The 25,085-nt window shown below is 45.2% G+C and overlaps 1 protein-coding gene across 1 annotated transcript in view; it reads left to right on the top strand.

Moving 5' to 3' along the window:
* The window catches only part of LOC144127740 (venom allergen 3 homolog), a 79,992-nt gene extending 67,151 nt beyond the window's left edge, over positions 1-12,841 (top strand). The window contains exon 4 of the mRNA XM_077660638.1: positions 12,751-12,841. Coding sequence (XP_077516764.1) covers positions 12,751-12,841 — 91 coding nt within the window. The remainder of the gene's footprint in view (positions 1-12,750) is intronic.
* Positions 12,842-25,085: the final 12,244 nt, after the last annotated feature.

The raw sequence follows: 25,085 nt of genomic DNA, 5'->3' as shown, positions 1-25,085 counted from the left end.
GCAGAATTTTCTTTGGCAAACTCGACTAGTTTTTTCGTTCACTTGTAACTTCGAGGGAAAAGTATTCGCCGACGTTGTAGTAAGTTTCCTTAAATTTTCGAGATACGGGAGCGAGTCCCTCCGCGACTTCCTCTCCCCGCTGATGAAGAGTGGAGCCACAAGCGAAACTTCCGCTCACGCCGACGATCCCAGCCGAAGAGCGTGATGCTGTAAGCTACGTCCCTCACGCGCGCAGTCTCTCCCGCTTAAAGCCCCTTGATAATAGGAAAGTTCCGCCATCCAACTTTGCCGCCGCCGCGCGACCTCCTCGCCTTCTCCTTGCCCCTTTCATTCCCCTTCTCTGAGGGCCGGCTCTCCGCCCGATTTCCTGCGCGACGATTGGTCTCCCTGCCGTTGCCCTTGGAAACGCGTCGGTCCGGCGTTTTGCTTGTTTTTCTTTTTCCTTCGCGCCATTTTTCTCCTAGGCTCGGCGAGCGATTACGCGAATATTGCAACGTGCAAGAGCTATGCCGTGCTGTTGAGCGTACAACTGCAGCAAGCGGCCTGAAGATGGTTATGCGGTATTCATGATACCCCAAGGCAAGCGTGACGGCTTAAGCAAGAAGCAGTGGCTTCACAGAGTATTGGCATGCGTGCCGCAGTGTCAACCATCAGGTGAGGTGGCAGTAAGCAGTTGCGCAAGACGTAAATTGGGTGCAACTGCCTCTGTAAAGTTTTGTACGTAACCTCAGCGTTAGGAGAGGGCGTAAAAGTCAAACGCCACAGTCACTACCCACTGATATTGGTTAAGGCAGACTTTTGCGTGGTGTATGAAGCCAAGGTTACCAATATTCACTATAGATATACTGCTATTTTCTAAGTATCCCTTGCGCGTTTTATCTGCTACAGTCAGATACAGCTCAAAGAAACCAGAAGGAAACCCTTCGGCAAATGACATCGACCAATCACCATGACGGCGCGGTTAATCCTATTTCACACAGAAACCTACCAGCCACATGCGATGTCACGTTAGGGGATTAACCACGACGTCATAACAAATGGTTGACGCCGTTGGTTGGAAGGCATCCTCCGAGGGTTGTTTGCTGCTTCGTTTTTAGGCTATTTTGCAAGCGAGGCCAGAACGCAACGAATCACCAAAGCATCCGCGCATTGCATCTTCTCTGCAAATAGCGGCTGGACTAAAAACGTGCTAGTTCTTGCTCCTGCAGCGTCGCTTTTGTAAAAACATTTCCGCAGTTTTTAACAGACAAGCTTTTAGCGTAAGATCCCATTGTCCGTCAACTTTAAGTTGCATGAAATTGATGTATACATGTACAAAGTGATGTTGATTTGAGCTATGACATACACCACTGTTGTATTTCCATGAGCATGTTTTTTCTCAACTGTCATCAATACTGCATAGCACATTTCTGTACTAGAGTAGATGCTGAATGTTATGTGATACTCCCGTCTGTTACGTGTATCTCGTCAATCGACGTTCTTGTGCGTGCGCGAAAATAAATCATCCTGCTGACCATGCTCTCATTTTCTTTAATGATACATTTTTTGGGATGCCTAATCAAAATACCAGCTTTATATCCCCTACTACATACTGGAACGAAATTTCGGCGTCAAGTATAATATTACATTATCGAGAGGCGTTTATCTTGACCAGAGATTTCATTTACTGCATGTAAAACTATTCAGTGTGAATCCGCTACCATATTGCTGCCAAGCACTTTGTTGCGCGTCTTGTTTTGGAGCTGATTTGCATTTTGTTTGTCAAAGTCTGAGAAATGACCAAAGAGCTTCATAAAATGTTTGAAGACTTGAAGCGTGAAATAAAACAAGAGTTTCGCGATATGAGAGAAAGTATCGAGCGAGACCTCAGGAAAGATATCAGAGAAATTAAGACCAGCATGGGCTTTATTAACAAAAGCTATGAAGAAATAAAAGATTCTGTTAAAAGAGTTCAAACAGAGAACAAGGATCTGAAAGAAACAATAAGAACGCTGCTAGAGGAACGTCAGGCTCTGTGTGCACAGGTAAAGGAACAAGAGTCCCGACTTATGCAGACCGAGCAGCACTCACGGTGTTTCAACATTGAAATTAAAGGAGTGCCACAAATAGAAAATGAAAACTTGCAAGAACTAACGAAAAAATTGGCTCAAGAAATTGGCATGCCTCTGGCGGACGCAGACATTGAGGTTTGCCATCGCGTTCAAACTGTCGGAAATGCTGCCTCCCCTAACATAATTGTGCAGTTTACACGCAGAGCTCAGCGTAACTCTTTTCTGGAAAAAGCTAGAAAGTGCAGGCTTACGGCAAATGACCTGGCGTTAAAACCTAACAACGACATCTTTGTGAACGAGCACCTGTGCCCAGCCATGAAACGTCTCTTCGGTGCTGCAAATGCAGCGAAAAAAGCGCAGGGTTGGAAATACGCGTGGGTCAAGAATGGAAAAATCTATGTTCGCAAATCTGATACCACACCCGTCATCCCTATCACCCGCGTGGATGATCTGTCCAAGATAGCGTAAAGTGCTTGCACTTATCTAGCTTTGTTGTCCAACAATTATGGGTTTTCTGCCGCAAGAAATTCAGAAGTTGGTTCTGACCAAAAAGCCAGCCCTATCCTTTTTTCACCAGAACGTTCGCTCTTTAAAAAATAAAGAAAGTGAAATGAATGCTTTGCTAGATGTTTTCGGAGTATCATTCACGGTGTTAATGCTTACTGAAACATGGCATGAAGATGAATCGGCTGTAATTCAATCACCTGGTTATCAATGTTTCTTTCGCAATTGTCAGGACAAGAAAGGTGGCGGTGTTTCTATTCTTGTAAAAGAGAATCTTATCTGTGATACTGAAGAACGTTTCTGTGCTGTCACACCTGATTTTGAGGTGCTTACTCTACGCCATCTTGATAATCTGTTTTGCGTGGTGTACAGGCCACCGTCTGGTACTTTTAGCCGATTTTTGGCCCTCTTAGACGAAGTTTTGGAATATGTTGTGGAACAGAAAGTGAATATCTTTTTGGGTGGAGACCTGAACGTGAACATGCTTATACCTACGGCTAACCAAAATGAACTCAGCCTTACTCTTTCTGCATATGGGCTGTCCAATGTTATCACTTATCCAACACGGATCACAGAACAAAGCTCTACTTTATTGGATGTATTTATTACTAATATTAGCACTGACACAATATTCGCTGGAACTACGTATACTAGCATGAGCGACCATCTGGGAATTTTTCTATTGGTAGATAGGCCCTTTCCGATCAAGTGGAATAGAGAGCAACCTACTTATCGCCAAGCAATTAATCCTGCTCGCCTTGAGTCATTCCGGTGCGCAGTTGAACAGCAATCATGGAACTCCGTCTACACATGGAGTGATAGTAATACTGCATATTCAAAATTTATAAGCATATTTAAAGATATATACCACCTACATTTTCCGTTAGTGCACGTGAAGAAACCGAAGAAAGCGCGAAAACCCTGGTTAACGCGAGAGTTGTTGAATATGATTAAGCATAAAAATGCGTTATTTGCCAAATTTGTAAGAACAAAAGATTTAACAATACTTGCACAATTTAAGACCTATCGAAATAAAGTTACATCTAAACTAAAGCAGGCTAAAGATTCTTTCTTAATAAACATGTTCCGTGATGAATACACACAACGTCCAGATATTGTATGGCGCAATTTGAACTTGTTGTTGCATCCCAGCATTAATGCATCTACACTTGATGCCCTTACGCATGACGGAAAGCTACTCTCCGGTACTTCTTTGGCAGATGCTTTTAACCGTTTCTTTATTGAACAAAGTAGTGTAATTAACCAGAATGTGAGTATCTGCCGAAATTACGCTCAGTACGTACAAGGAAACGATAGTACGCAGTCCCTCTTTTTAGCCCCAACTGATTCAGCCGAAGTTTTCGCTTGCATAAATAACATCAAAAATAGCAAATCACAGGACTCGAATGGTATGCAAATACTGCCTGTCAAGTATGTTCTCGACGTCCTGTGCCCTGTTATTACATACATATTATACTTAATTTTATCCACTCGAATTTTCCCTAAGGAAATGCAGATTGCCCGAGTGGTGCCAATATTTAAGCGTGGAGATAAAAATTTACTCAATAACTATCGACCGATTTCCCTACTTCCTGTGCTTTCTAAGGGCATTGAGAAAATAATCCATACCAGAATAACTTCATATTTTGATTACAATCGCTTAATCCTTGACTTTCAGCATGGCTTTAGGAAGCATAGGTCTACTGAAACGGCACTTCTAACACAAAAAGAAATTATAATACAGGCATTTAGAGAAAATAAACTCGCTATTGGTATTTATATCGATTTTACTAAGGCATTTGACCTCATTAATCATGATGTCCTTCTTTTTAAATTAAATAGGTATGGTGTACGTGGTGTAGCGCTAACTTTATTAGAATCCTACTTATCACACAGAACTCAGTATGTAGATATAAACACAGCAACTTCTTCTACTCTCCCTATAACATCTGGAGTGCCTCAAGGAAGCATACTTGGGCCATTACTGTTCTTAATTTATATAAATGATATTTGCTACAGCACAAGTAGCGCTCATGTAGTATCATATGCTGATGACACATCTTTCTTTATCACAGGTACTTCCGAAACAGACGTCGAAAAACAAACAAACAATGCACTTATTCAACTCAGTTTATGGGCAGAAGCAAATTATCTACGAATAAATCCAGTGAAGACTAAAATTATGTTGTTCCGTCCTAAGTGAAAGAAAATATCGCGACCTATCAAAGCCGTATTCAATAGCCAGCCGATAGAGCTCGTTGAGTCCGTAAAAGCACTGGGAGTTACCTTTTCAAGCAATTTAACTTGGAATACACATATTGATTACATACGTTCAAAGGTCGCCTCAGCCCTTGGTATACTTGCGCCGTTTAGGCACATTCTTCTAATAAGGGTAAAGATCATACAATGCGTTAGTACTTCCTCATTTGCAATATTGTAACATAGTGTGGGGCACAACAGGCATAACAAATCTTAACAAGATACATATGCTTCAGAAAAAAGCAGTGAGGTGTATTTTTTTTATCACAGTACCCACAGCGCCAGTTTGGCATTACAGTGGGGGGGGGGGGGGGGGGGGAGGGGGGGGGAGAAGTACATATATCATTGACAAACAGCAGTTTATATAGAATACAGATAGAATACAGTTTATATAGAAGATACAGATCAGGGCAAATCGCCGTCACAACAAAAAGAAGGAACAAAGCGGTTCTGTTGACACAAGCACAAAGTACAGAAAAAAAATTGCAAGTCATACTGCTGAAGCAAAGGCATCATTGGTAGATAGTGATACAACATCGCCGGGCAACCTGTTCCACTCACTGACCGTCTTAGGAAAAAATGACATCCTAAAAAGCTCCGTTCTGCATCTATACTCTTTAATCTTAAGTGGGTGATCGCGCCTGCCAGAAGTGTACTCCGGTGGCCTTATGTAGCTATCACGATTCAGGCCAATGTACCACTCTTTTCTCCCACCAGGAATATTTTTGTAAAGTATGAAATCCTTCCAATATTTGCGTTATATACTTATAGACTACTATCATGTTACAAATCTCACCTAAAACACCCCGACAACCTCATCATTTTGCTTGCACAACTCAGAGAAAACGCCAGCTGCCGTGACACAAGACACAGAGAAATTTGGTTTAGCCCAACACCAAGAGCCTATTATGTGAATCAATCCTTATGTTATAACCTTCCAATTCTGCTGAACAGATTAAACGAAGAAAATTTTGACATAACCCGAAAATCAAAACACGAAATTCGGGAATACTGCCGGGAGAATTCTTTTCCTTGAAAATTTCAGATGCAATCTTTCTGATTATTATGCACCATTCTTTTTATGATTATCTATGATCTTTTCATCGCATCGCATTTTATTTTGTCATTTTTGCATGATGTGCATAGGTGGCCTGCGAAGTGTGATTTATTTACTTTTGCTTTGTATGTATGTATGTTTGTTGTATGTATAGCCGTCGCTTTTCCTCCTGTACTGCCGGGTATGTAAAGGAGCCGGGACCATTGTCAAGCTGTCGCCGCAGCTTTTAGTCCCGGCTCCTCCTTTGTAAGAAAGGAATAAACTTCAACTTCAAGATATAGAGTGCATTCCCTCATAGGTATATTCTTGAGCTTCCTTGACACTAGTTCCTGATAATTTTCGATGAATTGCAGTCGATGAATGGTTGTCCGCGCTCCTTGAGCGCATTGAAAGTGCGCAACTGTTTTATTCAGCGAACAGACTAGAGTGAAAAAACCACTTTCACACTGATGAGACAAACGTATGGACGGAAGATGCACTCATGACTCATTTATTGTAAGCGGGTGCACGCTAAATAAGACCTGCTGCACGCAAGTATGCACAAGCAAAGAGAAACATTTAGAAGCAGTTCATGTTAAACCTAGATAGAGTTTTAGCTGTGTTGTTTTGAAGTTTATATTTAAGTTTGGCTAGCTAGCATAATGCGTTTACACTTGCCCTTAGTTTTCCTTCAATAGTGGAAAGTTTGGATTTAACTGCATTTAAACAATTATCACTAATTAATTCAGGCCGATAACTTGCGCAGCTCATTTGCATTAAACCTAACCTTTCGAAAGGTATATGACTCGATGCTATAATACCAAGGGTGGTTTTGATTGCATATAGCTCAGTAACGCTAATTAATAGGGATCGCTATCTGATTCAGAGCATTTGCATTCATTTTAAGCTTTTCAACGGTATATGACTTGATCGTATAGCTTAACGTTTGGATTAATACAAAATTGACTAATTAACGCAGAATAATGCGGATCGCTAACCAGCACAGTGCCATTACACTTGACCTAAGGTTTCCAACGATATATGACTCGATGCTGCAGCGGAAATTTGGGTTTTAATTGTAATTTACTAAATATCAATTAATTTGGCTTGGTAATTGATCAAAATAAGTGTATAATTAACCCATTATCCAAACTAACGGTTGATCACGTGACCTATACTATGCTTAGACAGATAGCTTGGCAGTAGCGAAATAGACCATGTCCCGCTCTGACCTTCTCTGATCTTGAAGTTTAAAACACCAGCCTGGACTCGTTTTCCGAAGTTTTACCGCGGTGACAGAGTTCACGCCCTAAAAAAACAAACACAGACAAAGTCAGAGGCAGTACTAGATCAGGTGCACAAAGTAAAACACCTTATCATCTTACTTAAAAAGCGTCTGCAGTGCCGAACTCGCCTGAAAGCTTTGTTTACATCAGTATTCCCCATTCAAACAGTTGTAAGAAACCGATCACTTCATGAACGTTACTTTGGGCATTTTGAATGCTTTTCTCTCAATTTTTAAAATATTTTGCGCACTCCTAGAGAGCAGACCTGGCACAAAAACACTCGTTTCACTCACTGTACTCACTGCTGAACCCGCCGCGGTGGCTCAGTGGTTAGGGCGCTCGACTACTGAGCCGGAGTTCCCGGGTTCGAACCCGACCGCGGCGGCAGCGTTTTTATGGAGGAAAAACGCTAAGGCGCCCGTGTGCTGTGCGATGTCAGTGCACGTTAAGGATCCCCAGGTGGTCGAAATTATTCCGGAGCCCTCCACTACGGCACCTATTTCTTCCTTTCTTCTTTCAATCTCTCCCTTATCCCTTCCAATACGGCGCGGTTCAGGTGTCCAACGATATATGAGACAGATACTGCGCCATTTCCTTTCCCCAAAAACCAACTATTATTATTATTATCACTCACTGCTGCGGCCGGCCGGCGAGCGCCAAGGAGAAAAAGCATGTCGTGCGCAGAGCTCGCAGCCGCCGCGCGAGGAGAATCGAGGAGGAAAGCGCGGCGTGGAGGAGAGTGTCGCTACTTTCCTATTATCAAGGGGCTTTACTCCCGCTGCAACGCTAGCGCCCTCTCTTGTTAGTTAAGGTAACTAACCAGGAAAAGTCACGTGGCGCGCCCCTAATGAGGCGAGGCCGTGGGAGGGTGCATCGCAGGAAAGCATACCACAAGGGTAGCCTGCGGGGCAGTCCCCGCATCCCCCTAAACTTAAACAGACCATCGTGCATGAAAGTACACGCTATGGAGGAGTCTCCTGGCCTTCGTGCACTCGAGGCAGGTCTTGCAGCGGAGGTCACGCCGACAGCGTCCACTCAAACTTCCGCGGTGTTCCGAAGGTCTCCGCTAGGACAACTCGCATGGCCCGTGGACTGCCGTGTCCGCATGCCCGCGAAGTGAAGGTCGGTTGAAAACTGCAGGCCAGAATTCTGCAGTAGTCGCCAGAACAGCAGCCCGAAGTGACTGCTCCCTGGTCTCTCCAGAGCTTCCACTGATGAATGCGGCGAACAGGATACAGGCCACTCCGTTGCAGCAGGCGGCAGCGAGACGATGTTCACCGGACAGCAAGCCTCGGTGGCTCCAACGGATCTCCAAATTTGCCGTAATGCTCTCGGCGTGCCTTTAACGTAGGTCACGGAAGAGGAAACGGCGTCCGTAAGGGCCTCGTGGCACAATGCCGAACTCGCTAGCAAAACGTGTTGGGCGGCTGTGCAAACGCAAAGTTCGAGTGAACAAAGCCCTTTCTTGAGCTCAACGAGACTGCTCAGTTCGTGGGAGGTTAAAAAAAGCCGGGTGGACAGCAAAGTGCACCCCTCCCAACACCACGTTCCGATGGTCGTGCCTCTTCTGACGTGGTGCAGGCAGCTCCGAAAAGCATCAGGCCTGACTGCCACTGACAACGACCGTGAACAAAGCAAAAACCCGAGACGGGTTACATGCGCGCAGCTGCGAGGAGACATCAACTCTGGGGTGGTCCTACCCCGCTCACCGCACGAAGCAGAATCTGAGCGGACGGCGCCCACCGTATCGGACGGTGTCGGAGCGCCCGGTGCCGAGCTGCAATACCAGCGAGCTCGTAGCTATTGTGAAATATGGGAAGTCCAACTTCCGCCCCCCCCCCCCTCCCCCCTCCCCCTGAACTACCACTCCACGGATGCAGTGTTCCCGCTCGCTAACCGCGGAGGGGTTCGTGCTCGAGGGAACAAACGGAAGGGACGGCAAAGCATGAACACTCATATGCTATTTTTTACACTTCCAAATAATACACACAGCGGGCCAGCTAGCTACGACACATCAACGTGGCATTCCTCGGAAATAGAAGGCTACGTAAGAAGGACTTCCGACTTACCGGCTGGGGCAGGGCCGCGACTTCAGCAGTATCGGCGGCGAACATTTGTATGCGCTGACAATGGCGACAGGGTGTTCTCGTGCGCGCCGCATTCTTGGGGCACAGCCATCCCCAAGCATTTGCTGGGGAAGGTGCCGAGAGCGCGCGTTCGCTGCGCTCACTTCGCTGCCTGGAACCAGAAGTCCAGCAGCAAGGCACAACGGTTCTCCCTGCGCCTGCCGCGGAAGGCGACGGGAGCGTGCGGCGGCAACCGCACGTGACGCTGGCCGGATCCCGAAGAGGCCCTCTCCGGTTCTGCAGAATTCCGCGTAACCTACGAGGTGGCGCTCCGGTCGCTGCTTGAGGCCAGGACTGGAGTTTTGCGGACTAAGAAGTATAGAGTCAGGTACCAGGAGATAGACACTTTGTGCATTGCGTGCGGAGAGGAGGAGGAAACGGCTGAACACTTGATACTTTTCTGTAAAGGGCTTCACCCTACAGTGGAAGGCAGCGGGGCTGACTTACCCAAGGCATTGGGGTTTAGGGATAGTGAAGGGAAAGTGGATTTTAAGAGGTTAGAAGTAACCAAGCGAAGGTTATCTGATTGGTGGCTAAAAGCAAGACAGGAGTAAAATTTCACAAGACATGGCTAGGTGGCTTGAGCCACCGCCCGATGTAAAGGGTTCAGCCGTATCCATCCATCCATCCATCCATCGCTTCCCCCATGAGGGAGACTTTCCTCCTCGCCTAGCCTGTGCTTTCCTGATGCACGATGGTCCAGATGGGCAGTGTCGAAATGAAGATATGGAAGAAGTTAGCGCAAAACTTCGACAGAGACAGAGAAGAAACACAAGACGACAGACGAGCGCTACTGTCGTCTTGTGTGTTTCTTCTCTGTCTCTGTCGAAGTTTTGCGCTAACTTCTTCCATATCATGCAAAGCCAACTTGCCAGACAACACGCTCTTCTGAAATGGAGATAATACAGCATTAGATGCTAACAAAATGCAAGTAAAGCCGGTGAAGTACGTCATAGAATTTATTGCCTCGATACTTGCCCACATCTAAAATATTGTGCTCGAAACCGGCGTGTATCCAGACGCTATGAAACAGTCTAGAGTAACAGTAATATTCAAAAGTGGCGACGACAATTCACGTTCAAAGTATAAGTCAATATCCATTAGGCGATAGCGTATGGAGCCCGTTTTGTTGAAAGCTCGACATGGTCTGCCGCTGTTCTGCGTCAGCCCAGAAGGAAGGGGGGGGGGGGGACCAAATGAAGTCAAAATTGGATAGGAGGTTCCTCTAATGGGGCATTTAAGAATATGGAGGTAACTGATTTAAAAATTTTAGCCGGCATTGGCGGTCGAACCCAGGCCCACTGAGTGCCAGGCCAACGCATAGACCACGAAGGTTCGTTGGTTCAAGCGTGTTAGAGGAACACGCTGTGGTGTGCATGACCTAGTAACGTGTCTTTGAGATGTGCGCATGAGTGTGTAGTTGCGTAGTATGTCGTAAAGTGTAACCTGGATAGTGATTGGTAATCGGTAATTGTGATTGGTGATTGATAATGTTATGTGCTCGCTAGCTGTGATAGTAATTGATAACCATGATCGGTAAAGTGATTTTCGATTGGAAATAGGCAATGGCGACTTCTAATCGGCGATTAGTAATTGGTGCTCTATAATTCTAATGCATAATTGGGATTGATGCTTAGCATTGAAATGCGCTTTATGATCGGTAATTGATACTTTGATTTCGGAAAGTATGTAATTGGTGAATTGTAATCAATAACTGTGAATTCGAAAAGTGTCGCTTTCTCGCGGCGGCCGCCGGGGAGGGCAGTCCGTGGCGAGATGTGTGGAATGTTTCCATCGCGTGGAGTGGGGGACACTGGCTGGCAGTCATTGACTGGTAGCGGCCACTTCCGCCAGATAGTGCGCAGCTGCAGCTCAGATTCCGGGCTTCTCAGCAGGGTCTCCCATGCTTCTCTGCCATCAATATTTTTGCTCTCCCCGGGAGAATTTGGGTACTCCAAAATTATGTGGTCCCCCTCGCCCCACAGTGTGCGCATCTATCTGCGACCCCAGCTCTGGGTACACGTACCGCTGGGCCGCCGTCAGTGGGAGGAGCGGGAGAAATGTAATGATGAAGATAACTCGTGTGCTGTGTGTGGTAAATCTGTGATTAAAATGGGATGGTATCTATCTGAATGTGATACAGGCGCAGTCACTCTCGCCGGGGCCCCTAGGGCTTAGAGCTAACAATGGTCATCTCAACGAATCTGCGGTGGAAGTTAGCAAAAAGCGATTCGAAGCTTGGTGGCTCCAAAGCAGATAGGTGACAAAGGGTTAGAGGTGTAGGGCGGAAAATATTGTGAGACAGAAAACGCCCGGAGCAAGCTTAATTGCTCCCCACAGGAATGGCGGTCGCGAAGAAGACGAAGATGAGCGATGATTATGAATATAGAAATGTACTGCAATAAGGTGTTTGTCTGGGCTAGTCGGTACATGGTACAAAATGAAGGCACAGCGCACGAAAGGCGGGACTGTGAAAGAGACAAACACAGCGCTGTGTTTGTCTCGTTCTAAGTCTCGCCTTTCGTGAGCTGTGCCTTCATTTAGTACTATGAATATAGACAAATGAAGATGACACTAAGTGCCCCCCCCCCCCCCCCCCCCCAACGATATCGATCATCCTAGTTGCGAGTGAACGTGATGACGGGCGACGGGCAAAGGGTTGCAGGAGCGACACGTGGACGATCTCGATGCCACGACAGCTGCGGTCAGTAACAGATGAAGCGGGCGCGACACAGTAGCTAACGGGTTCGTTTGTTCAAGCACTCTATAAGGGCCAGTATAACGGCTCATAAGTTTTTCACATAAGCCCGATGTGCAGCACGGGTGTCTGGAGAAAAATTCAACCCCAGGGGCAAAGCAACTGCACGATTGGTCTAGTCCTAATTTCCTTTCCTGAAGACCTGGCAAGCTTCTGTGTTCAATCACGCAAATTCAAGGCAGTGGGTGATGCGGGAGGTAAATTGTTCGTGCAATGGACCGAAAAGAAAGATGCGTCCATGGCGAAGGTAAGGTCCTGCCACAGATAGGAAAAAAGGGAGAGATCATTGTACATTTAACAAGAGCGTGAAGGGCAGGATCTGATATGTTTAAGGTAAATTTGGGCCCTCTTTATTTTGTTCCACGTTTCTTTCGTGTTCCCTTATTCGCTCATTGCCACAGCGCCCAGTTTGTCCAATATAGGAACGACCGCACGAGAGGGGAATTTCGTAAACTACCCCTTCGGTACATATCATGAACGGTCGCCTATTCTTGGTACCGCAGGCTGCTTCTTTTTCTTTTTGCTTTCTTTTTCCACTCAAGAGCAACGCTCCCGAGCTTCGGGGGGGGGGGGGGGGGGGCTGAGAAGACGAGCGGGACCCCATGCCTGCTCGCAACCTTTTGCAGGTTATGGGCAAATTTTGCACATACGGCACCGCCACAGGTCTCACCTCTTCACTAGGGACCTCGGCCCCAGCTCTCACTGCCCTCGACTTCATCTTTTGCAACAGGCTTTCGGCGACCCCTGTCACGAGCGAGCCAAGAAAACCGGCTGAAGCCACCCTGGCCAAGTGGTTGTCAAAATTTGGTCACATCATGTGAACGCATGACTTCCTTAGTGCAGACTCAAAACACAGTGAAGCAATGCTTCTTTTCACGAACTTGAAATGAGAGGAGTCAAATGGCAACAGCCCTTTTTTTGCTCGCGGAGCGTAAGCCCAGCCCACATGATCCGCACAGAACTCAATCTTTATATCTAAAAACTGTAAAAAATTGTCAACAGGCAGTTCACATCTAAAATATAAGCCATTTCCATGTTGTCTAAATAGCGATAAGACATCGTCTGCAGCTTCAGCAAAGTTCAAGCTTGAGTCCTTGGTTAAAATAATCAAAAAATCGTCCACTTATGTAAAACTTTAAAAACTGTTAGCTGGTAAAACCTGATGAAGGACATGGTCCATTTGTGAACGAAAGATGTTACGTAATAAAGGCGCGACACACGATCCAATACAAATGCCCACTTTATGCAGAAAATACCGCTGGTAAAATGTTATAAAAGTGGATTTTAGGTAAAACTTTAAAACAGTTGGTCAGCCTTGCTAAAGAAATTGACAAAAGCAAAAATAAAGCGCTGAGACTTCTTTGCTGTTAAAACGCACAAGCACTGCTTCCCATTCAGAACTATAGTTACGGAAAAGGGTTCGTGGCAGAAGCAGATTAGCCCTTTGTTGTTGAAGCATGTGAACAGACTAGAAGTAGGAGATCCGTTTCTAACGAAGAGATCCTAAGAAGTTTGTGAATTTCTGAAATCTGAATTTGAGGTTGGGTGTGCCTTTTCTGTGGATGTTGCTGATTTATTTTAGTCTCAAGAAGGGTTTTCTGGCGGGCTAGTTGGTGCTTCTCGTTCATGATTAAACTGCGCGAAAGAAACAGGAACAAAAGCTAAGAAAACTCGTACACACACAGAGCGCAGACTTCGAACTTTTATTCGCAAAATGCTTCGAGCATTCCTTTTAAATGAAGCCGCCCACCACGTGACACGCCCCCAATCCAACACAACAGATAAGTTTAACAGTTTTTTTAGAGCCAATCTGGAGAACCAGTCTAAACAACCCCAAATGTATGCGTGCCTAAACACCCTTGATACCTAGATAAAAGGAGAGAGGAAGATAAAACGTGACGGTAAAACCAAAACTTCAAAGAGAACGAAAACGAAAATGGCTTAACCATGTATTACGAGCGAAAAACTTACTAAGCAAAAGAATGAGACGTGAAATCAACAGTAACAGCGGTAAAAGATGTAGATGCAAGCACTAAAAAGTAGGCAGAAAAGCATAAAAAACGAAACCATATGAATGATACAAAAAAGATTAACGACGAGGTTAAAACCAAGAAACCGAGAGTGAATTATGAAAACAACAATAAACAAAGTTAAAGGTGACGCAAAAATTACAAAGGCTAAAACCAGGCTCAAAGATATGAGGGATGGAAACAACAAGGAACAAGAGTAAAGGTGCAGGGTTAAAAAGGGACAGTTTCAAGTGTTAGTTCCTAAAAAAAAGATTTCTTTTTTTTTATTCGAAAGCAGAATGGACGGTGTTCTCACACAATTGTTAGCATTCTTTGCGATTAGGAAGGCCTCAATTATTTCTCTCTCTATTTTGGTACTAGCCGTTGCGAGGAACTTTGTGCTTTCGATAAACGGGTGGCAATCTCTTTTTTTGCACTTTTTACAATGTAAAGCTAAATTGCCCCCTGAGTTGGTAGACAGATTGCGGATGTGTTCAGCTGCCCTCTCATTGAAGCATCGCCCAGTTTGGCCGATGTGTACATCCTTCCACAGGACAATGGAACCTGATAACTTCTCTGGCGCATTCTGTGTACTCAAGGCGGTGATTTAAGGTGCATCTTTTCTGTCTATCTTCTCTGTTCAAGATAGCACACACTTTAGCAAGATTACACGGTGCCGCGAACACAAGTTGGACGCCGTATATTCCTGCGAGTTTCTTTAAATTATGTGACACACGGTGCACGTAAGGCATGACGCACACAGGTTTTCGTTCTTCGTTTGCTTGGCGTTTTGTGCTCTTCATGCTCTGTAGCAAGCTTTCGCAAACACAGGCCATCATTTGCCTTGGATACCCAGCAGCATACAATCTCTCAATCTGACGGTTAAGACTTAAACTCATTTTGTGCTGACATGACTTTTCTAGGGCGGAACGGCAGGCTAGGCGAACGATCGCTCTCTTTACCAACTTTGAATGTGCACTGTCATAGGGTAGAAACTGCTTGTTCATTCTGGGGTTGTAGGACCAACAGATATATGAGGCCGTAAATACTAGATTGATATCCAGAAACTGGATTTGGTTACCCTTAGGCAATTCATGCGTGAAATGAACCCCTTTTCCTTCACACTTGAAAATATTGAGGATGCTACTCACTGAATCAGGCAGACTAGAATTAGCAGAGAGGTTTACCATCACGAGATAATCATCCACGTACCTAAAGATGCGCACAATATGTTGGTCGTAGAGACAACACTGCATACGCTGGTCAAAGGAAGAGAAAAATACTGCATAAGACGGGTGCTGGGGATGAACCAGTGCAAATGCCACTTTTCTGAATGTAAAACGGACCTTTGTGGCAGATTGCGGTCGAGGCAAGGCAAAATTCCAAAAGTTCAAGGAATTGTTCCAAGGACATGCTAACTGCGTTGCGGAAGCTAATTTCACCATATTCTTCTACTTGCTGCTTGACAGCTGCAAACAAGGCTTCATGCGGGATAGAGTAGAACAAATCCTCTATGTCTATTGAGAACGCTGTGGTGGCCGAAGTTATGCCATCCAGAGTGGCAAGAAGTACTTTTGAGCTCTGCACTAAAAACGGATCCGGTCCCACAACTTTGTCCAGGTGTTTCTTTAGAACATCTCCTACCATACGCTGCCAGCTGTCCTTCTCCGAAACGATTACACGAAGAGGGCAATCTACCTTGTGGGTTTTTCCTGTGAAGAAAACGTGCAGGAACCCATTTTGATCTTTCTTGACTTCTTTCGCGATTGATTCAAGCTGTACCTTCTTCAGAAGCTTCCTGGCAGCCTTCTTTTGTCTTTTTTCACAAAACTCTACCGGCCTGAAGTGCTTCGTTAACGCCTGTACGGCGTTTTCTTGATACATTCCAACTGGCATAACAACGAAGCCGCCTTCTTTGTCGGCTTGGATGACTGTAAGGTCGCTGTGTTTCATGTTTTTTACGATTTTCTTTAAAGGAGGGTTCTTTGCTGGACGTTCACTTACAGTGTGGATAAGGCTGTCAACTCCGTCGCCGATAACACGTCCTTTATCTTGGTTAGTTGTGCTACGGGCAATTTGTCGCACTTTTGCTAGAAGCTCAGAGCGGTTTGTCCGTGGTTCAAAGTAGAACTTCGGACCCTTTTCCTGGAGGCTCTGTATATTTCCAGATATGTTAACGTTGCCTTCCACTGAGATGGTCTTGGCTGCATTGCTGGCACGCTTCCGAGACGGAAGCTTCGGCCTGGTGCCATAGAAATTCGGTGGAACTGGCAGCCATCTTTTTCAATTCTGAAAATCGTCGGTTTGCCACGAAGGGATCTTCTCCTTCATAGACAAGAACGCGCAGCCAGTCAGTGTAGAAGCGGACTTGTATCCAACATTCTAACTTCATTATTTTGCTCATCCTTCTAGTGTGTCCCCATGAAGGCTCAGGCATGCCCAACATGGCTTGAACCTGGGGCGGAGGGATCTTCATCCTCAGGTGGTATGCAAGAACCCGGGAACGGCATGTGGTGACTGCGATGAGCGATGCACAAAAGGTTGCAGTTTGATGTTTGAAGGAAGTAGAACACAGAATAGAGCCCAGGGTAGGAGAAATAAAGTCAAGAAGGGTTTTCTGGCGGGCTAGTTGGTACTTCTCTTTCATGATTAAACTGCGCGAAAGACACGAGGACAAAAGGCAAGAAAACACGAACACACACAGAGCGCAGAACTTCCAACTTTTATTCGAAAAACGCTTTCGAGCATTCCTTTTAAATTAAGCCACCCACCACGTGACACGACCCCAATCCAACACAGCTGATAAGTTTAACTGTTTTTTAGAGCCAATCTGGAGAACCAGTCTAAAAAACCCCAAATGTATGCGTGCCTAAACAACCTTGATACCTAGATAAAAGGAGAGAGGAAGATAAAACATGACGGTGAAACCAAAACTTCAGAGAATGAAAACGAAGACGGCCTAACCATGTGTTACGAGCAAAAAACTTCCTAAGCAAAAGACTGAGACGTAAAATCAACAGTAACAACGGTAAAAGATGAAGGTGCAAACACTAAAAAGTAGGCAGAAAAGCATAAAAAACGAAACCATATGAATGATACAAAAGACTAACGACGAGGTTAAAACCAAGAAACCGAGAGTGAATTATGAAAACAATAAACAGAGTTAAAGGTGACGCAAAAATTACAAAGGCTAAAACCAGGCTAAAGGATATGAGGGATGGAAACAACAAGTAACAAGAGTAAAGGTGCAGGGTTAAAAAGGGACAGTTTCAAGTGTTAGTTTCTGAAAACAAGATTTCTTTATTCGAAAGCAGAATGGACGGTGTTCTCACACAATTGTTAGCATTCTTTGCGATTAGGAAGGCCTCAATTATTTCTCTTTCTGTTTTGGTCCAAGCCGTCGCGAGGAACTTTGTGCTTTCGATAAACGGGTGGCAATCTCTTTTTTTGCACTTTTTACAATGTAAAGCTAAATTGCCCCCTGAGTTGGTAGACAGATTGCGGATGTGTTCAGCTGCCCTCTCATTGAAGCATCGCCCAGTTTGGCCGATGTACATCCTTCCACAGGACAATGGAACCTGATAGATAACTTCTCTGGTGCATTCTGTGTACTCAAGGCGGTGATTTAAGGTGCATCTTTTCTGTCTATCTTCTCTGTTCAAGATAGCACACACTTTAGCAAGATTACACGGTGCCGCGAACACAAGTTGGACGCCGTATCTTCCTGCGAGTTTCTCTAAATTGTGTGACACACGGTGCACGTAAGGCATGACGCACACAGGTTTTCGTTCTTCGTTTGCTTGGCGTTTTGTGCTCTTCATGCTCTGTAGCAAGCTTTCGCAAACACAGCCCATCATTTGCCTTGGATACCCAGCAGCATACAGTCTCTCAATCTGACGGTTAAGACTTAAACTCATTTTGTGCTGACATGACTTTTCTAGGGCGGAACGGCAGGCTAGGTGAACGATCGCTCTCTTTACCAATTTTGAATGCGCACTGTCATAGGGTAGAAACTGCTTGTTCATTCTGGGGTTGTAGGACCAACAGATATGTGAGGCCGTAAATTCTAGATTCATCTTTAGGCAGCGCGAAACACAGGACAAGAGGAAGAAACACTAGACGACACGAGCATCGAACATCGAACATCGGTAAAAGGGGCAGTTTCGTCGAAGCTTGCTGTGCACTGCCGGAAATATAAAGATTGTTTCCCCCATTTGGACAGGACAAATATCTTGTTCAGTCACCCAGACCGGACCTGCAGGGAGTTAGTTGAAGCATTTCTGATAAGGCAGGAGTCTGAATCTTTTTTCGCATCGCCTTCTATCAATCTTGCGGAAAAAGAGATTCACGCTCTCGGGGAATGTGTGGCGACAGGGTGGTAGCTGGGTGCATGTGATGCGTTAAGATTGCCGGTGTGCTTTGTTAAAATGAGGAGATTTACACCCCGCTGCATGCACGTACGGTTTTACGGACTATCGCGATTTTATGTTCTGGGTATTTGCGTGTTTTTTTCGGTTCTTGTTTTTGGTGACTATATACTAACCCTTCTAAAATAAAAGTTCAGTTGTTAGAATAGCGCTCGTGTCGTCTGGTGTTTCTTCCTCTTGTCCTGTGTTTCGCGCTACCTAAAGATGAATACATTTCAACCCGCCCAGTTTTCTGTTCTCGTTAATTCTAGACTTATATCCAGAAACTGGATTTGGTTACCCTTAGGCAATTCATGCGTGAAATAAAGCCCTTTTCCTTCACACTTGAAAATGTTGAGGATGCTACTCACTGAATCAGGCAGACTAGAATTAGCAGAGAGGTTTACCATCTAGAGATAATCATCCACGTACCTAAAGATGCGCACAATATGTTGGTCGTACAGACAACACTGCAAGTGCTGGTCAAAGGAAGAGAGAAAAATACTCCATAATACGGGTGCTACGGATGAACCAATGCAAATGCCACTTTTCTGAATGTAAAAATGTCATTTGTGGCAGATTGCGGTGGAGGCAAGGTAAAATTTCAAAAGTTCAATGAATTGTTCCAAGGACATGCTAACTGCTTTGTAGAAGCTAATTTCACCATATTCTTTTACTTGCTGCTTGACAGCTGCAAACAAGGCTTCATGTGGGATAGAGTAGAACAAATCCTCTATGTCTATTGAAAACGCCGTGGTGGCCTGTACCCCACGCTGCCCTATTCACTGCAGTCAGGGAATGTATGAAAAGACATGATCCTGTTTCCTTCCAGATCTCTGCCCGTATTTATATTGAAGATTTTGAACTGTTTTAAAGGTCTAATTGGAGTCCACTTTTATAACTTTTGACCAGCGGTATTTTCTGCAGAAAGCGGGCATTTGTATTGGATCGTGTGTCGCGCCGGTATTATGTAACATCTTTCTTTCACAAATGGACCAATTCCTTCATCAGGGTTTACCAGCTAACAAAGTTTTTACAGTTTTTAGGTAACTGGGCGAATATTTGATTATTTTAACCAAGGACGCAAGCTTGAACTTTGCTGACGCTGCAGGCGATATTTTATCTCTATTTAAACAACTTGGAAATGGCTTAGATTTTACATGTGAACTGCCTGTGGGCAATTTTTTTACAGTTTTTAGATCTTAAGATTGAGTTCGGTACCCATCATGTGTGCTGGGCTTACGCCCCGCGAGCAAAAAAAGGCCTTCAGCCAATTGACTCCTCGCATTCCAAGTTAGTGACAAGAAGCATTGCTTCACTGTGTCTTGAGTCTGCACTAAGTCATGCGTTCACGTGATGCGACCAAATTTTGACAACCAATTGGCCAGACTGGCTTCAGCCGGTTTTCCTGGTTCGCTCATCACCGGGGTCGCCGAAAGCATGTTGCAAAAGATGAAGTCTAGGGCAGTGAGAGCTGGGGCAGAGGTCCCTCGATTAGAGGTGAGACCTTTGGCGGTGACGTATGTGGGCAAATTGGCCCACAGCCTGAAAAAGGTTGAGAGCAGGCATGGGGTCCCGCACTTCTTCTCAGCCCCCCTGAAGTTCGGAAGTGTTAGCTCCCAAGTGGAAAAAAAGAGAGCAAAAAGAAAAAGAAACTGGCCGCGGTACCAAGCAAGGCCGACCGTTCATGAGATGTACAGAAGGTGTAGTTTACGAAACTCTCCTCTCGTGCGGTCGTTCCTATATAGGAGAAACTGGGCGCTGTGACAATGAGCGAATCAGGGTACAGGAAAGAGACGTGGAACAAAATAAAGAGGGCCCAAATTTACCTAAACATATCAGATCCTGCCCTCCACGCTCTTGGGACCCATGTTTTTCAATGGTGCGGATTCTTGCCATGAGTAGAACCAAGAGGACTGATCGAAGGGTTCTTATATCAGCAAGAAAGGCAGCTTGTGCGTCAGCGAAACATCTATATCTTTGTACAAGGCGGAAAAACAGTTTTTTTCAAAGATGCTTACCGTGTGCGGCTTGATGTGTGAATATGCTCCTCTCGCAGGCGCTGGCTGACTATATATACACATGCATGCGGTTTCTGCAAATTAAACCAGTTGTGAGTGGCGCTCTGTCCCGTTCTCTTCTCGTGTGTGTGTGTGTGTGTGTGCGTGTGCGTGTGCGTGAGCGCGCGCGCGTGTGTGTGTGTGTGTGTGTGTGTGTGTGTGTGTGTGTGTGTGTGTGTGTGTGTGTGTGTGTGTGTGTGTGTGTGTGTGTGTGTGTGTGTGTGTGTGTGTGTGTGTGTGTGTGTGTGTGTGTGTGTGTGTGTGTGTGTGTGTGTGTGTGTGTGTGTGTGTGTGTGTGTGTGTGTGTGTGTGTGTGTGTGTGTGTGTGTGTGTGTGTGTGTGTGTGTGTGTGTGTGTGTGTGTGTGTGTGTGTGTGTGTGTGTGTGTGTGTGTGTGTGTGTGTGTGTGTGTGTGTGTGTGTGTGTGTGTGTGTGTGTGTGTGTGTGTGTGTGTGTGTGTGTGTGTGTGTGTGTGTGTGTGTGTGTGTGTGTGTGTGTGTGTGTGTGTGTGTGTGTGTGTGTGTGTGTGTGTGTGTGTGTGTGTGTGTGTGTGTGTGTGTGTGTGTGTGTGTGTGTGTGTGTGTGTGTGTGTGTGTGTGTGTGTGTGTGTGTGTGTGTGTGTGTGTGTGTGTGTGTGTGTGTGTGTGTGTGTGTGTGTGTGTGTGTGTGTGTGTGTGTGTGTGTGTGTGTGTGTGTGTGTGTGTGTGTGTGTGTGTGTGTGTGTGTGTGTGTGTGTGTGTGTGTGTGTGTGTGTGTGTGTGTGTGTGTGTGTGTGTGTGTGTGTGTGTGTGTGTGTGTGTGTGTGTGTGTGTGTGTGTGTGTGTGTGTGTGTGTGTGTGTGTGTGTGTGTGTGTGTGTGTGTGTGTGTGTGTGTGTGTGTCTACCGGTAATCACGCCGCGCACAATTATAGGTTGCCGTTCCGCAAGTATGGACACAGTGATTGGCGATGTAACGAATAAACATGTTCGGTTTTAGTAAAAATGCAGATTTTATTTGCACATGCCTGATGTATTGCCGCCTGGACGTTCGGTCGAAATACAGGTCTGGCGCCCGTTCAAACCTGACGCCTCAGCCACACCGTATTCGGTAGTTGGCCGCATCTGTCCAGTTGACGAAAAGCACGGCAGGAATTAAGAACAAGAATAGGCTCTTTAGTTGCATACTTCCAAGGCCTCGCCGCACGCAATTATCGGTCGCCGTTCAGCAAGGATCATTATGTACGCACTGATTGGCGACGTAACGCATAAACATGTTCGGTGTTAGTCAAATTGCAGATTTTAATTGCGCATGCCTGATGTATTGCCGCCTGGACGTTACGTCGAAATACAGGTCTGGCGCCCGTTCAAACGTGACGCCACAGCCACACCGTCTTCGGTAGTTGGCCGCATCTGTCCAGTTGACGAAAAGCCCTGTCGGAATTAAGAACAAGAACGGGCTCATTAGCTGCATAGTTCCAAAGCTCCGCCGCGGGCAATTATCGGTTGCCGTTCCGCAAGTATGGACGCAGTGATTGGCGACGTAACGCATAAACATGTTCGGTGTTAGTCGAATTGCAGATTTTAATTGCGCATGCCTGATGTATTGCCGCCTAGACGTTCCGTCGAAATACAGGTCTGGCGACCGTTCAAACCTGACGCCACAGCCACACCGTCTTCGGTAGTTTATTTATTTATCACTATACCCACAGCGCCGTGAGGCATTACAGTGGGGGCGGGGGGGAGGGGGGGCAAGACAACTCAAACACAATCGAAAAAGCAGGAAACGCAGATGAAAAGGAAGCAGGCAAGCAACTGAATCAAACAAGCATACAGGCAACACTTTAACGAAAACAAGAAGAAAAAAACAACGGCTTAATTACAATGCATATTTCGCAAAGAGGAAAAAAATACATCAGGGGATGTAATGGTAACAATATCATGTGGGAGTTTATTCCATTCGCGAATTGTTTGGAGGAAGAAGGACATCTTGAAGAAGTTCGTTTTACACCTGATCTCTTTAATTTTGAAGGCATGATCAAGACGCGGTGAGACATAGTCGGGGGGACGCAGATAATGCTCCCGGTTAATGCCAGTTTTATTATGAAAGACATTGTGGAGAAATTTTAGTCTAAGAAGTTTCCTTCGCTGCTGGAGTGATTCCCATCCAAGGTTATTCTTTGCAGCGGAGACGCTAAAATTCCTGGAAAAATTGGCATTAAGAAATCGCACAGCCAAATTCTGGATCATTTCAACCTTGTGAATATCTACCGGCAGCCAAGGGTCCCAGACACAGCATGCATATTCAAGTACTGGTCTAATCTTAGTTTTATGCAGGAGCTCTTCGGCATTGGGCGGTAAATTCTTCGCATTGCTGCGAAGAAAACTCAGTACTCTGGAAGCCTTGCTTGTAATGAATCTATATGGGGATGCCAGGATAAATTTGCAGTAAAGTATACACCAAGATATTTATGTTTGAAAACTTTTGACAATGTTTCCGCGTTAATACAGTATGAAAAGTCATGAGAATTTTCTTTTCTAGTAAAGCACATGTACACAGATTTTTTCACATTAATATCCATGCGCCAAGTATTGCACCAGTTGGTAATCAAGGATAAATCATTCTGCAGGGCAATGCAATCGTCGGAAGTATGAATGACCCTGTATAGAACGCAGTCGTCTGCGAACAAACGCATTTTTGAAGAAATACCGCAACATATATCATTCATGTAGATTAAAAAGAAATGTGGCCCCAGAACTGACCCCTGAGGTACACCAGACGATACGTCTGCCTGATCAGACTGCGCTCCATTTAACACTACTATTTGACGTCTCAAATGCAAATATTTTTTAATCCAGGCAATAACTGAACAATTTATGTTGTACCAGGATAGTTTTTCAAGCAGTAAATAATGGGGGACTAAGTCAAAGGTTTTCCGGAAATCTAAATATAAACAGTCAATAGTGAATCCGTCGTCCAAGGCACCAGCCAGGTCATATGTAAATTCGGTCAATTGCGTGACACAAGAGAATCCAGTGCGGGAACCGTGTTGCTGGTGGGATAGCAACGAAAAAGCGTTCGAATGATTCATTTAGTTTGTAAAGAAGATATGTTCAAGCATATTGCAGCTAATACTCGTTAGCGAGATCGGACGGTAATTTGAAACGATACGGCAGGGCCCCGACTTGTGCACTGGCACGACGTGAGCAAATTTCCAATCATCTGTTTAAGCACTTTCTTGGAGCGATTTTGTTAAAATAAGAAACAAGTATTTTGATACAGGGCCCGCGCACGAAGAAAGTAATGCAAATGGTAAGCCGTCTGGCCCCGTGGCTTTCGAAGGATTCAATTTTTCTAGCAATGTTTGAATTCCGCGCAAATCAAAAACGATGTCTTCTATGTGTTCTGCACTCAGACCGGTGTTCTGCGCATTATAGTGATGGCTGCTCAGGCGGCCAGCAAACACAGAGTTAAAGTAGTAGTTGAAAAGTTTTGCTTTTGCAAGATCGATATGGATAAACCTGTGGTCATCTTCGAGCGGTGGAACTTACACTGCATGTTTGCCATTCAATTTGATAAGTTGCCAGAGTTGTTTTGGGCGCCTCTGCATCCTTGAAGGAATAGATTCAAAGAACTTATCTTTTTCAATTTTCAACACATGTTTCATGTCCTTAGTTATTTGCTTCTGTTTCTGGCTCAAGCGGAATGAAGGTGATTTCTTATATGCAGCATAAGTAGTCGCCCTTTTCCTGGCAATCCTGCGCACCTCTCGATTACACCAAGGCTTAGATCTACTGCGTCGAGGCGTCATTATCCATGATGGCACATACTGATCGCGCAAGTCGATAAGCTTATTTTTGAATATGTTCCACAACGTCTGCACATTTTCGGTTTCCGCTAAAGTTTCGAAGACATCGTAATATGCATCTAAGGAAAGTGCTATATCATTTGTACGGGGTTTTTGACAGCTGTAAATGCGTCGCCGAGCACAATTAGCAATTTTTGCGTAGTGCAAATTCATCTCGCAGAAAACGACATCATGGTCACTAATACCTGGGAGTACTGCAGGAAGTCTCGCAGCAGTGGGAGGATTCGTTAATATCAGATCTAAAATATTAGCCCCACGCGTAGGCTCATGGACCAACAAAGTCAGAGCATAAGAGCAGCAAATTTCAATGATTGCGTTGGTTGACGCACCCTGTACTCTCGAAGTAGGCCGTTGCTCTCCCCAGCTAACTCCTGGAAGATTAAAGTCACCTCTCATTACCATGTAGTCTGTTTTTACAGCCTCAATTGCATAATTCAGGTCATGCAAAACATTTAACGGATCGCTCGGCGGGCGGTAAAATGAACATAAAGAAACAGTTTTGCCATTTTAAAGTTTAATGAGAGCCCAAATGACCTCACTTGTGTGTGTGTGTGTGTGTGTGTGTGTGTGTGTGTGTGTGTGTGTGTGTGTGAGTGTGTGTGTGTGTGTGTGTGTGTGTGTGTGTGTGTGTGTGTGTGTGTGTGTGTGTGTGTGTGAGTGTGTGTGTGTGTGTGTGTGTGTGTGTGTGTGTGTGTGTGTGTGTGTGTGTGTGTGTGTGTGTGTGTGTGTGTGTGTGTGTGTGTGTG

Source organism: Amblyomma americanum, chromosome 4 (assembly GCF_052857255.1).
Source record: "Amblyomma americanum isolate KBUSLIRL-KWMA chromosome 4, ASM5285725v1, whole genome shotgun sequence".
NCBI classification, from domain to species: Eukaryota; Metazoa; Arthropoda; class Arachnida; order Ixodida; family Ixodidae; genus Amblyomma; species Amblyomma americanum.
This window is presented reverse-complemented; position numbering and strand designations above follow the sequence as displayed.